The sequence below is a fragment of the Paramisgurnus dabryanus genome, chromosome 8 (genome assembly GCF_030506205.2).
Source record: "Paramisgurnus dabryanus chromosome 8, PD_genome_1.1, whole genome shotgun sequence".
In the NCBI taxonomy this organism is placed as follows: Eukaryota; Metazoa; Chordata; class Actinopteri; order Cypriniformes; family Cobitidae; genus Paramisgurnus; species Paramisgurnus dabryanus.
Window position 1 is genome coordinate 1,531,068 of NC_133344.1, and position 13,449 is coordinate 1,544,516.

General features: G+C 37.8%; 2 protein-coding genes across 6 annotated transcripts in view; both read right to left on the reverse strand.

Moving 5' to 3' along the window:
• Positions 1-277: 277 nt before the first annotated feature.
• phox2a (paired like homeobox 2A) lies at positions 278-5,177 on the reverse strand. Its single transcript, XM_065280301.2, has 3 exons — positions 2,956-5,177; positions 1,980-2,167; positions 278-1,752 (listed from the first exon to the last, which is right to left on the reverse strand). Exons 1-3 carry the CDS (start codon positions 3,176-3,178, stop codon positions 1,288-1,290), a joined length of 876 nt encoding a protein of 291 aa, XP_065136373.1. The 5' UTR covers positions 3,179-5,177; the 3' UTR covers positions 278-1,287.
• Positions 2,153-13,449, reverse strand: part of clpb (ClpB family mitochondrial disaggregase) — a 45,166-nt gene continuing 33,869 nt past the window's right edge. For 2 of the 5 annotated variants that reach the window (XM_065280299.1, XM_065280296.2), the window contains exons 13-16: positions 13,295-13,368; positions 13,093-13,212; positions 12,232-12,336; positions 10,755-11,976 (exon numbers count right to left, since the gene is read on the reverse strand). In XM_065280299.1, coding sequence (XP_065136371.1) covers positions 11,764-11,976; positions 12,232-12,336; positions 13,093-13,212; positions 13,295-13,368 — 512 coding nt within the window. In that variant the 3' untranslated portion in view covers positions 10,755-11,763. Of the gene's footprint in view, positions 2,168-5,411; positions 6,409-8,751; positions 8,836-10,754; positions 11,977-12,231; positions 12,337-13,092; positions 13,213-13,294; positions 13,369-13,449 lie in introns of those variants that run through there. The other 3 variants (XR_010542734.2, XR_012337179.1, XM_065280297.2) reach the window with 3 other exon arrangements.

Consider the following 13,449-nt stretch of genomic DNA (forward strand, 5'->3'; position numbering starts at 1 on the left):
AGTCAGTTTTGCTGAAGTGCACACAGATGAACACTAAGGGTCAGTTTCCCAATTAGGGCTTAGGTTTAGTCCCAGACTAAAGTATTTGTTTAAGGTGTCTTAACTGTAAAAATCTTGCAATGACATCTTTAAATATATCAGTGCCAGGTTTATTTCAAAATGCACACCAGTATCGTTTTTGTAAGGTTTGGTTGTAAAAACTACTTAAATGTTCTAGTATAACTAAAGCATAGTCTTGGATTAACCTAAACCCTGTCTGGGAAACCACCCCTATAACATCTGACATTCATATGAAAGCTAACAAACATCTTGTTTTTCTTGAACGGAGTGTTTGTTTAACATTAATCGCTGTGATATATTTGATTTATGAATCTGACCTTCATACACTTCTCTGACTTGAATAGTATTTGTGCTGCCGCAGTGATTCGTGACGTTTTTGCACACAGATGTCAAGAAACATGGACAAGCTTGTTTTTGTTGCTCTTTATTTGTCTAGATTATATACAGCAGTCATTCATTAAACACATGGCGTGCACTGAGCCAGATTACCTTAAAAATAAAAAATAAAAGAAACTACAGAGTATTTATATTAATATTTACAAAATATGTTTGTTTCATTTGAAAAGGCTTAAAAAAATCTTCTGACCATCCCAACATTTTTTTTTCTTTTAATAAATAACTACAAGTGGCTTGACTAGGCTTGTTTTTGGGGTCACACACAAACAAACAAACAAACAAACAAACGCACACAGTTTGAACTGCATCAAGACAAACCTTGAGAGCTTGAATAAAGATCTGCATGATGACACAGCACTGATCCTGCGCAAAGATCATGAGAATGAATGAATGAATGAATGAGTTATTATAGTGAGATCTGGCAACAAGCCCCTCTTTATATTCAGGACTGAGAAACCAAATGATTTGATCATTAATGAAAACATCTGTGAGATACACTTCAGTTCGTTTCTTTAGTTGAACAAATGAATCTCGATCCAAGTAAAAATGCTTTCATTTAAGCGGTGGATCTGTAAGGCGTCTATGGTTTGACAAATTCTGCACCGTAAAACAGAAGAAGAGATATCACAGTCCCAAATATGACATGAACAACAAAATCTATCCACACACATACACACAAACATACATGAAGCGCTCACAAGTTAAACATGACAATAAATTAAAGAACAGGAGGAGTCCAGCTCGAAACAAAAGAGAAAAATGAATGCAGGAATAGATGAAGTGACACAGAAAGAGAGAGAGAGAGAGAGACATTCAGATGAAGCCGAGTCTCTAGAAGAGGTTGGTCTTGATTGTGTTCGGTTTCCTGTGAAATGAAGACAGAACCCCAGCAAACGGACCGGCTGCCATACTGTCTGCGGGCTGCCAAGCTTTCAGCAGGTCTGGGCTCTGGGTGACACCGCCCGCTCCGGACCCGATGCTGGGCCACGGTGAGGTCTTGAGACCCTGATGGATAGAAGGAGAGATGGAGGAGTTGGTGAAGGTGGAGGAAGAACCAGAGACCGGGCTGGGACTCAGACTGCTCGCCCCGGGGCTCCCCATGTTTCCAGAGCTGGGGAGAGACGCCGTGCTGTCGGGTGTCGGGCTGCATGTGGGCTCTTTGGACTCATCATCATCAGATGAAGAACGGTTCTCTCCAGATTTTTTGCTGCTGGAACTGCTGCCAGACGCTCCTGCTTTAGAATTTGCTGCACGTTCTTGCTTGCGAAATTTGGCCCTTCTGTTCTGGAACCAAACCTGGAAAGAGAGAAAGAAATGCTTTAAAAGCTCCTCCAGCGTATAGGTAGACAACACAAGTTCAAAAAGAATAAAGAGAAAGGATTGATGATCATATACACATATGAAAATTAATTGTAGTTTTTTCATTATAAATACATTTATAGGATGAATGAAGTGCAATGAGTCTGTGCCACCTGTAATAAATGAATGAAATACTGAGGACAGAAATGTGAAAAGAATCAGACCTGTACTCGGGCCTCGGTCAGGTCGATCTTGAGCGCGAGCTCCTCTCGGGTGTAAATATCCGGGTAATGCGTCTCTGCAAACACGCGCTCCAACTCCTTCAGCTGCGCGCTCGTGAAGGTCGTGCGGATCCGCCGCTGCTTGCGCTTCTCATTCAGTCCGGACGGGTCCGAAAAAAACTTATAGGGCACTGAAACATTGAACAAATACATTAAATATATACACACACCACTTATTATATTTAGAGAGAAAGAGAGAAAGAAAGAAAGAAAGAAAGAAAGAAAGAAAGAAAGAAAGAAAGAAAGAAAGAAAGAAAGAAAGAAAGAAAGAAAGAAAGAAAGAAAGAAAGAAAGAAAGAAAGAAAGAAAGAAAGAAAGAAAGAAGAAATTTGTTTTGAATAATTATTAATAGTTTACTGTTACATTTAAAATATAAAGTAAATAAATATTTGAATGACAGCCGCGCGCTTTGAGTTTCTTTACAGAGTAAAAATCCCAAAAATAAAAAAATGTATTTGTATTAAATTTAGTTAAAACAACATTTATAGTTTATTATTAAAATGCACTACATGTATTTTATTATAAATCCAGATACTCTAGTGTAAATGAACAAATTAACACAATAAATGATCTGTCTATAACAAATCTTCAAAACATAATTATATTAATTAAATTGAATTAATTTGCGGCAAAATCTAAATTAAATTACATTGATTTAACGCTTTAAAATGAAAATTTCGTTTTTTTAAATGTTGAAATTAAATTACTAATTATTAAAATTAAACACAAATTATTTCAAACACTCATATACATACATTTTTTTTTTGATATTTAGATAAATAAAAATAAGTCGTAAGTGGTGTAAATGTCAAGGAGAATTTGGAAATTGAGCGTGCACTTATTTTTTTTAGTCGTTTTACACTCATAAGTTTTCTATAAAGGCCTATTTATTTTATATAGGTATGTGTGTGTTTTTCACCTGTGGAATAAGGCGCTGGCTGGTGTTCCCTCAGCGCGCCCAGTGTGCAGCTGGCCGAGGCGAGCGGTGCGCATCCCGGGTTCGATCCGAAGCCGGTCCGGATGGGGTTGTACTGAAAGGTGTTGGTCTGACTGCACGAGTTAAAGTCCGCGTACGCAGACGCCTCCATCGCCGCCATACACGAATCATAAGTGTTCAGATACGAGTAATCCATTTTGTACATGTGGAGGACGGATGGAGACGCCAGGTGCTCCGGGTTCGAGATGCCGTCGGTTCGGTGAACAGTAATAACGGAGCGTCACGGGTGTCCTGTCCTGTATGTGTCTCTACTCTCAGATCCAGCTGTATATTCTCTTCTCTTCTCTGGGCTGGTGTCTTGTCAGCGCGCAGTATCCAGTGTGCGTCCCGTCGGTGTCGGTGAGCCGGTGCTCTGCTGCGCCCGGGCGGGTCGTGGTGTGTTTATAATAAAGTTGCTGGCCGCGAGACAATGGCGAGGCGGTGGTCTCTGTTTGCATGACAATGTGCGAGTTTAGAGAGCCTCCTCCCCTCTGCTCTGAGCGCGCATCTCTAATGCACCTCTGCATTAAACTCTATCCATCTGCATCTGCCTGCGCGCGCGCCCGTGAGATATTGCTCCACTACAGAGATGCTTTCGTGGAGTTCTTCTGGTCCATTTGACGTGTTTTTCTTCTAGCTGCCCACTGGACATTTAGATCAATCCTGAGCGTTTGTTCATATTTCTCTAGTGTTCGGAGTTTTTCTGTTCAGCAGAGTATCGGTCACGCGCCGAATCACACAACAAATACAACTCTAAATAAATGACTATTAGTGGCTATTAAAAGTAATTTCATTAAGGCGAAAATGGGCAACTTTTCATGACTGGGTAAATAGGTCCATTTCAGCTGATGGTAAATGAATTGTGGGATTGTTTTAGCTTTAATCTGGCTCTGGTGGTAGTGTGAGATGAACTTTAATTTAATTTCAGCAATAATGGCTTTGATTTCAGACCACGAAGAAAACACAACTGCATCACCTCGTGCAAGCTTTAAATGGAATAAAATCAAATAAACACGAGTAGTTCAGATTTAAAACATCAGATGAATTATTGATGATTGTCTTTGTTCATTTGAACAGGAGCAGTTAGTTTTTATCAGAAGTGACACGCGTGAAAACCTGCTGTTCATAATCGGATTCTTCACAAATCAGACCAAAAATCTTTGGATTATTTATCGGACTATTAAATATGATTAATTTATTGATTTTTATGCACTTTTGTTTAAAAATCCTGTGCGTACAGGCGCTTTAGTTTAGTTTTGTCAATTAATTTAATAATAATGCTCGTGGCATAAAATTAAATATAAACGCATTATTTATATCATGTCTATTACTATCATCACAAATAAAAAAAATGCAGGCTATGTGTGTATGTATGCATTTGATATAAATCATGAATAAAAGAACATGGTATTTGTTTGGGGTCTCCGAGCGCGTTTGACTTCTGACCCTGTAACCCCTCTCTCTCTTTCTTTCTCTCTCTCCGTCTTTCTTTTATTTCTGTCTGCCGGTGCAGATCAGCGGGAATTTGCGCCTGCTGTAACCTGGTTATCCCGGAGCGGCCCCGGGCGGCTGTGTCACGGTGCATTTGGTTAATTTGAGGGTGAGCGGTGGCGGAGCTGATGCGCCTTTCAAACTCCATCCATCAGCGGCCAAATCATATGCATCACCCGCGCATCTCTGCGCACATTAACGGCTATGTCGATTGCCGAGATATGACGAGGTGACACAAGACTGCAACAAGTCGCCACGGACACCGGGACGCTTTGAGTCAAACATTTATGACATTAAAACGCGTTCTGAAGTCAAAGCGAATCGAACGAACGAATAAACTTGTTTGAAGTTTTTAGAAAGAGTCTATAAAGTGTCATTAAAAATAATAAAATAGGCCTAAAGCAATTAAGAAAATAAGGAAGTCAATATTTTTTAGCCTAAACTGACAAACGAAAAAAATATGAATGGAAAATACAACAAAGTGATTATTATATATAAAAGTGATCTCAAAATAAATACGAGATAACAAATTAGGAAAACAAAATTAAAAAAATGAAGAAGCCTAACAAATTTCGAATTAAATGTAATATTTGTTTAAAATATTTTATTTATATTAAGGCTATATTCTGAACATAAAACAGCGTTACGCGCTATTTAGGCTACTAAAAAAGTTTTGTAAATTAAAATGTTTTTATAACAGACCAAACCTGTGTAAAGACTTGGAATTATTGCTGAAAATGAAAGTTTTTTAGCTTACTACACACTGATTAAATGCTCATGAAAATAACAATGCAACCTAAATATCCCTAATCTTGTAATGTCAATTTAAAGAAAGTTTCAATTCAAGTTTATTTGTATAGCGCAGTTTACACTGTCAGTCTGATGTCACTCAATATCGTCATATAATCGTACAGACTGCGTGGACGGTGTTGTGTGTGGTTTGATCTCGTGCGTGTCACCCGCTGTCCGCCCGACGGGTCACAAGAGCAACGGCCCGTTTCCATATTTCCCTCAGACGGGTCGCGTCTCATACTTTTCTCATCCTTCATCATTCTTTCTTTCTCTCTCTCTCTCTCTCTCTCTCTCTCTCTCACTGCATCCGTCACCCGGGCACCGGCTCTCTCTCCTCTCATCAATCTTTCTCCCTCTCTCTCCTTCATTAGCTCAATCTGCATTCAGCAGCGATCGGTCACCGAGCGTCGGGCGGGAGACGCGCGCCTCGCTTTAATGGCCCGACCATCGGATGCGATTACTGTCAGCCAAACCGAACCCAAAACACAATTCAATTAGTCCCGGAGAGCAGGAGAGACCCTACGGATTCACTTTATTTATTTATTTTGGCCCAGGAAAATATCTGTTTTTGTGATGGCAAAGCAAAATACGAGCGTATTTTAAAAACTAAAGTAGAAATTAATCGAGCCACTTAGACTGTAAGTGCTTTAATGTCAAACTCCACTGCTGGTTAGTGTAACTATCGATCACGAGCCCGCGTGCCAGGATCTATAGGTTTTAAAAAAATGAAAATCATGCGAGCTGTTTGAGAGCTGTCAATCACAGGTCTCACTTGTCAATCACAGCAGCTCGCTCGGACCCCCGCCTGTTATTTACTCAAACTCAAACATGAATGAGAAAGAGCCTCGTTACTGTTTCCGTTAATGGCCAATGAATTTTAAAGGTGCTGTTAGGGTCGGGCCAGGATTAAAACCCATTTTCAAGACAAACACTTTGCGGATTTGAAAGTCAGATGTGTGCGCGAGAGGCTTTGAAGAGATTAACGTGGCCGTGTGTGCGCTGGTTAACACGGGTGAAACGGGTTAACTCGTCCAGCAAACTCACCCCTGACACCGAGCAGACGGGACCTGGGGCTCTCCGGGTGTGACTTCTGATCCCAGAACAGACTTCCATCTTTAAACAAAAAACAGAAATAGTTACAAACCGAATTTACGATCAGATATTCGCGTCTTAAATTGCGTAAAAGCAGCACAATAACTACTTAAATTCAGGAAACTTTGGCTTTACACTTCTTTAAAAAAAGACACATCTGTGAAGACAACCAACTCCAAATGAAACAATTACCTGTCTAAATTGTCAAACCAAATGAAACATACACAGACTGAAAATGAGAGATGGACATGGGGCTCTAAATCCATGAATTGATTTTCAAGGGTTCAATTGTAAAGCATCTTTTAATTGCCTCCAAGCGTTATGCAAATATCAAACATTAATATAGTGTGATTTTCTGCATATTAAACAGATAAAATATATCTCCAACTATAGAGTCCATCATTAAATCTCGAGGATTTTCACATGCATATTAACACAAAATGCTGCAATTATTTTTGTGGCCTACTCAAAAATGGTCAACTAGTAAAAAATTACTTATTAATATAATACAAATTGCTATATTTGAAAAATTATATTCCCAAAAACATCAAACTAAAACTAAGATAAAAAAATATATCAAAAAGACGCACACGTGAGTGCCATTATATGTGCATTACACGCGAGTTGTAAATAAAAGAGTAAAAGGTTTTGTGATTGTGATGTTTTTGTGTCTGTGGACAGATCGCGCGCGTATGCAGCAGCTGCGCAGCCTCGTCTCTACGCGCGATAATTAGATCAGCGCTCCGCGCGCGCTCTCAGAGCTCGACCCACCCGGCGCTGCGCGGGACCTGTGGAAAGTTAATCAAATTAAATTCTCCTCTAAACTAATTAGCCGGCAATCTGCCACGCGAGCTGTCCCACAGCAAGCTCTGAATTAGGCAGAATGGATTTTTCCCCGCTCGCGCTTTTAGGCTCTTTCATCTTCCCTTTACGCGCATGTAAAACTGACGCTACTGGATCCCAGTGTCTCGGTTTCCAGTGTTGTGCTGGAGCTGTGCACAGATGTTTCCCTTCAAACACACATGATGGAGTTACACCTGACACACACACACACACACAATCTGGTACCTGATGGGTAAAGGTGAATGGCTAAAGGTTAATAACATGCCAAATAATTTCTTGCCATTATACAATGACTATAGTTAATATTTTTATTTTTAAAATTTTTATTACTCTGTTTTTGTTGTTTTGGTGCACTGGAAGCTTCAATACCAAGAAAAATGCAAAAAAGCTCTTTCTGATTCTGAAAATATAATATAAACAATAAAACATACACTGTAAAATACTTTTTGGGGTTTGCAAGTCAATTCAACCTACCATTTTAAGTTTTGGCCAGTAATAAGTTGACATAACTTATAAAAACAAGTTGACATTGTTTAACTTAATTGTTTACAGTGTATTAGATTTAAATTATTCCTTATTTAAACTGTGCACACTATACCTTCTTATTTGTTTTTCATTTTCTCCATTGTATATAACATGCCTGTACATATTGTCTATTTGTATATTGTGTATTTTTAAATATTTGTACAACTTTTATTTCTTCTTTACTTAATATTTACTTAATTTTTGTCTTTTTTATTACCAGTCGTTCTGTTTGTTGCTGTGGCTTCTGTCACCAAAACAAATTCCTCATGTGTGTAAACACATCTGGCAATAAAAGCTCCTCTGATTTTGATTAATAAAACACAAAGTTTATTATTAGTGCTAAAATAAAGCTTCCATTCACTTACAGTTCTTCACTAGGAGCTAAAAATATTAAAAAGATAAATCTGCTCTGAAACTGTGTCCAGACAGCAGACGACTTCGGACCAGATCCGCACCGGAGCTGCTGACTTCGCCTTAGATCCAGTACGGATCTGGCCCAGAGTCGTCTGCTGTCTACAATCAAGTAAACTTGAGAGGTTAGTGATCATAGTCAACATAAGTTTAGAGATGGAGACACAGACAGGGTCTCTTTCTCTCTTTCATAGATGCAGAGCTACAGGACTGTAAATGATAAATCAATAATTCTCTGTTCCTGCTGGTTTGTCCGGAGGGACTCGAGCAAAAGAGAGAGAGAAGCAGCCGTTAAAGCACACAGACACACACGATAATGGACGAGAGACATTCACAGCTGTGTGTGTGAGAGAGGCCGGATCATCATTACACACTCATGCTGTCATTACTGTGTGTGTGTGTGTGAGACAGACAGACAAAAGCTCCGGTAAAGAAAGCTGGCTCTCTGTTTATAATTGAATTTAACTCTGTTTCAGAGGTTGAAGGACATTTTCTCAGTAACATGAGCTGTGCTGTTACTGCGTCTCTGTTCCTCCATCTCAAAAAACATCAGGACACAAATATCACTCAAGAGTCTCTGCTTACCGCTCCAGCAGTCTTAAACATCGTCTGTCTCTTCAACTCACTTCACACAAACTCAATGGATTTAACACTCATCCTCCTCCAGTTCTGTTAAGATACGGCACAGACAAAATTAACAAAATGCCAATCAAATCATTTGGCTTTTTGAAATAAATAAAAAATAATGTACACACAGGACTGCATTTTATTTACAACAACACTGAAATAAAACCTATAAATAAATATAAAAAAATATGTGCCAAATGTACACAGAGACACACACACAGCAGAAAGAGTGTGTGTGTTGTGGGAGGTCTCATGGGTCCCGCCTCTGTTTTACGATGCTAATTTTGTCCCCACAGGAAGTGAGTGAATCTCTACATGTGTAAAATAGGATGGAGAGAATAAGATGAATCTCCCTTATGCATTCTCTCTCTCTCTCTCTCTCTCTCTCTCTCTCACACACACACAAGCTCCAGATTCTTCAACACATTCCTGCTTCATGTTTTCTTGTGTAAGAGCCGAACACAACATTCCCAATTACAGATTCACAGAATTCCAAACAGCAGAGAGAATGAAATGATTTGACCTTTGCCTCTTTATTTGATCTTTGTGTACAGAAATATAAACATCAATCACTGTAAAGACACAGCAGGACGTGTGATGTGTTCAATGATCCGGTCTCTGACTTCACCTGCTCTTATAAACCAAACACATCCACTGGAATATTTCAGACCCATTCTTCCCGTTTTATTTTGTAAGAAAGTTTCATTTGAACTCAGTTTAATCACTTGAATCACGGACAGCATGAATGATTTTATTTCTAACGAATCAGAATATTAATAAGTGCAGGGAGGGAGGGGGTCTTTAAAAGTTTATTGGGGTGGGAGATCATTTTCATGGTGATGAAGATACATTCAGATGAAAGTTTTTCTTTGGAATTTTGAGGAATAACGCTCATTAATAACAACAACACATTACAGTAAATAATTGTAACAATTTTATATTTCAAGTCCCACAAATGAAGAAAATCTGTTTTCAAGTATAAAATAAAACAGACTTTGATGACCGGCTTAATCTGTGATTTAATTTACATTCATGCATTTGGCAGAAACTTTTATCTTAAAGGAATATTCAATTTTCTTAAAAGAAAAATCCAGATAATTTACTCACCCCCATGTCATCCAAAATGTTGATGTCTTTCTTTGTTCAGTCGAGAAGAAATTATCTTTTTTTGAGGAAAACATTGCAGGATTTTTAATAGAGCCCAACATTTAATACTTAACTCAACACGTAACAGTTTTTTTCAACGGAGTTTCAAAAGACTATAAACGATCTCAAACGAGGCATAAGGGTCTTATCTAGCAATACGATTGTCATTTTTGACAAGAAAAATAAAAAATATGCTCTTTTAAACCACAACTTTAGGTCATGGTTAAAAGACCTCGTCTAGGTCCGGTCCAGCGCGACCTAACGTAAATGCGTAGTGACGTAGGGAGGTCACGTGTTACATATATAAAACGCACATTTGAGGACCATTTTAAACAATAAACTGACACAAAGACATTAATTAGGATCAGTTGACATACAACAACGTAGGAACGGTCCTCTTTCTCAACACTTGTAAACACTGGGGCGGAGTTTCGCGTTCCTCCTCTGTGACCTCTTGACGTCATGACGTATTGCGTGGGGTCAGCTGACGCATCACGACCTGATCTAGACGAGAAGTTGTGGTTTAAAAGTGGATATTTTTTATTTTTATTGTCAAAAATGATAATCGTTTTGCTAGATAAGACCTATATGCCTCGTTTGGGATCGTTTATAGTCCTTTGAAACTCCGTTGAAAAAAACTGTTAAGTGTTGAGTTAAGTATTACATGTTGGGCTCTATTAAAGTCCATTAAAATGAGAAAAATCCTGCAATGTTTTCCTCAAAAAACATAATTTCTTCTCGACTTGACAAAGAAAGACATCAACATTTTGGATGACATGGTGGTGAGTAAATTATCTGGATTTTTCTTTTAAGAAAATGGAATATTCCTTTAAGAGACTAACTGTGATGGACAATGTGTACATTATTATTTATTATACCAGGGGCTGTTGAATGCTTTATTTTGATTGGTTGAAAAAATTTTCACAAGAATGCAATATTTTAGGCTGTCAATCAATTAATCATGATTAATCGCATACAAAATAAAAGTTGTGTTTGCATAATATATATGTGTTTATAAATATATATGTGTATATAAATACACATTCATGCATGCATTTAAGAAACATTTATGTGCATATATATTATTTATATATATAACTTTATTGTCATTGTATTTTCCTGCATACAACAAAATTAAGAGTTGAAGACAGCCCCTCCCGAAAACATCTTACACATACATTTTAAAAATGTATAAATAAGGAAAATGTTTGTGTATTGTAATTATACACAAAAACATTAGGACACTTATTATGCATGCAATTAATTGCGATAAATCATTTGACAGCACTATATAATTTTTTTCTGTAAACCGCACACCTAACTTGTCAAATGTCTTAAAATAACCACAACATCAATGTCTGTGGTAACCGTGGTATAAGAGGAATTATTGACTATGGTCCTTTGAATTATTTGAAAATAATGCACAACCGCGTTGTGCCACATTACCACCTTGGGTGTGCATTATTTTCAAATGTTCGTTTTCAATTATTCATTACTTATTATGCTGTGTGTTCCCTGGGTTGGATCCCATGACGAGTATATACACCATCAAGACGTAAAGATTTATCTCATAAACTTTAGTGAATATAGACATAGATTATTCTCTATATACACAGACTCTCTGTATGGAATCTGGACATATTTAACTCTATATATCTGTATTTGTGAACAATAACTCACTTTATTAATAGACACAAAACAACATTAAGAGAGAGTTTTGTTTTTGAATACACAATCATGTCAGTGTTTGGTGTAATGTAACAGAAGTGTGTTGTGAAGTCTTACGAGTTCCTCTCTCTCTCTCTCTTTCACATCCGTCAGGTTTTAGTGGACATAAGTCACATCATCTGTATTCAGAGGAGGGCGGATGTCCAGTTTTCGTGAGGTGCTGTCTTCACCCATCACCTCGAGACGGAGAGCAGGAGCTTCATCTTTCTCTTTGAGTCCGGTGTCCACCGTGAGACGCAGCGTGCAGCCTTTCGGCAGAAGATCCTGTTCGTACGCCGCTGCTAACTGATTCACAACCCGACGCTCCACCTGAACAACACACAATATACAGTAACACACACAACAACACACACATCTGTACACTGTGTTTTAAACGGGTTACAACATCACATTTTCATTTTTAACATGACAATATTTCTAAATGAACAAAATGTTGTTACAAATCACATGCGAGTTATCTGTCTTCTCATTGGTCAAAGTGAACACGTTTAAGTTAAACTGTGAAAGACTTCAACACAAACCAGTAAAAGTATTGATGACTGATTAGAAGATATTGATGATTACCTCATGTTTGATCGATCGAGCACCGTAATGTAGATTATATCCCCTCGCCAGCAGCTCAAGCACAGGACTGTCCCACAGCAGGGTTATATTGTGTCTCTGCATCGCCTGAGGACAAAACAAAAACACTGAATCAATTCACTCATTTACAATAAAAATAACATCTGTGAATGTTGAGTAATAATGTGTGTTAAAATACACAGAGTCATGAAAAATAAAACACACACACAGACACACACAGTCAGATGAGCGATACAATGTTTTATACATATTTAAATATTTATGATTAGACCACATGTTAACTTCACTAATATGATTATAGTCATCAGACAAGAGCGCTGTTATTGATCCTGCATTGTGTCTGTGTGTGTTTGTGTGTGTGAGACAATGTGTGTGTGTGTGTGTGTGTGTGTCGCTTCAATATAGTTACACAGAAAAAAATGTATTCATCGTTTTGTCTACATTCTTGATTTCCACCATAAAATATCAAAATACTTTATAAGCAAAATGACCCAAGATACAAAGTCTTGTTTTTTGAAAAATCAATTAAGTTTATGCTTAAATCTTAGAAAAATCTAAGTAAGAAAAATAAACCTAATTCAAATAAATTTTTCTTACCACACTAGCAGATACTTTTATTAGTTTTAAGCACAACAATTTTTTCATAAAACAAAACTTACTTGGGTCAGTTTGTGTATCAAGTAATTTAATAATATTTAAACTGGTAAACAAGAAAAAAATACTAAGCTATTATTTTTTGTAATGCATTCAGAGAGTTTAATGTAAGATTAATCTCTCTCTCTCTCTCTCTCTCTCTCTCTCTCTCTCTCTCTCTCTCTCTCTCTCTCTTTCTCGTTGTTTTACCTTCTTGGCCCAGTAGTTGAGTTCTTTAGTGACGAGTTGAATGAGTTCAGAATGACAGAACGGCAAAAAATATACAATCTCATTTATCCGACCCAGAAACTCATCCCGTCTGAACTGAGCCTGAAACGCACCAATCAGATTCATTCATAAAGCAACCAATCACAGCATTAAACCAGACATTATAAAGAGATCTGTGATGTACCTTCAGTATGGGACGAATCACCTCCTCTTTAAATGTGCTGGAGATGGTGATCTTCTCACTCTTCTGAACATCATCTGCATGAAGTTTTTACTTCGTTAAAGGCACTGATAACAAAACAGTTAAAGTTTAAGTAAAGGGTTAAGTCTGAAGTTTAA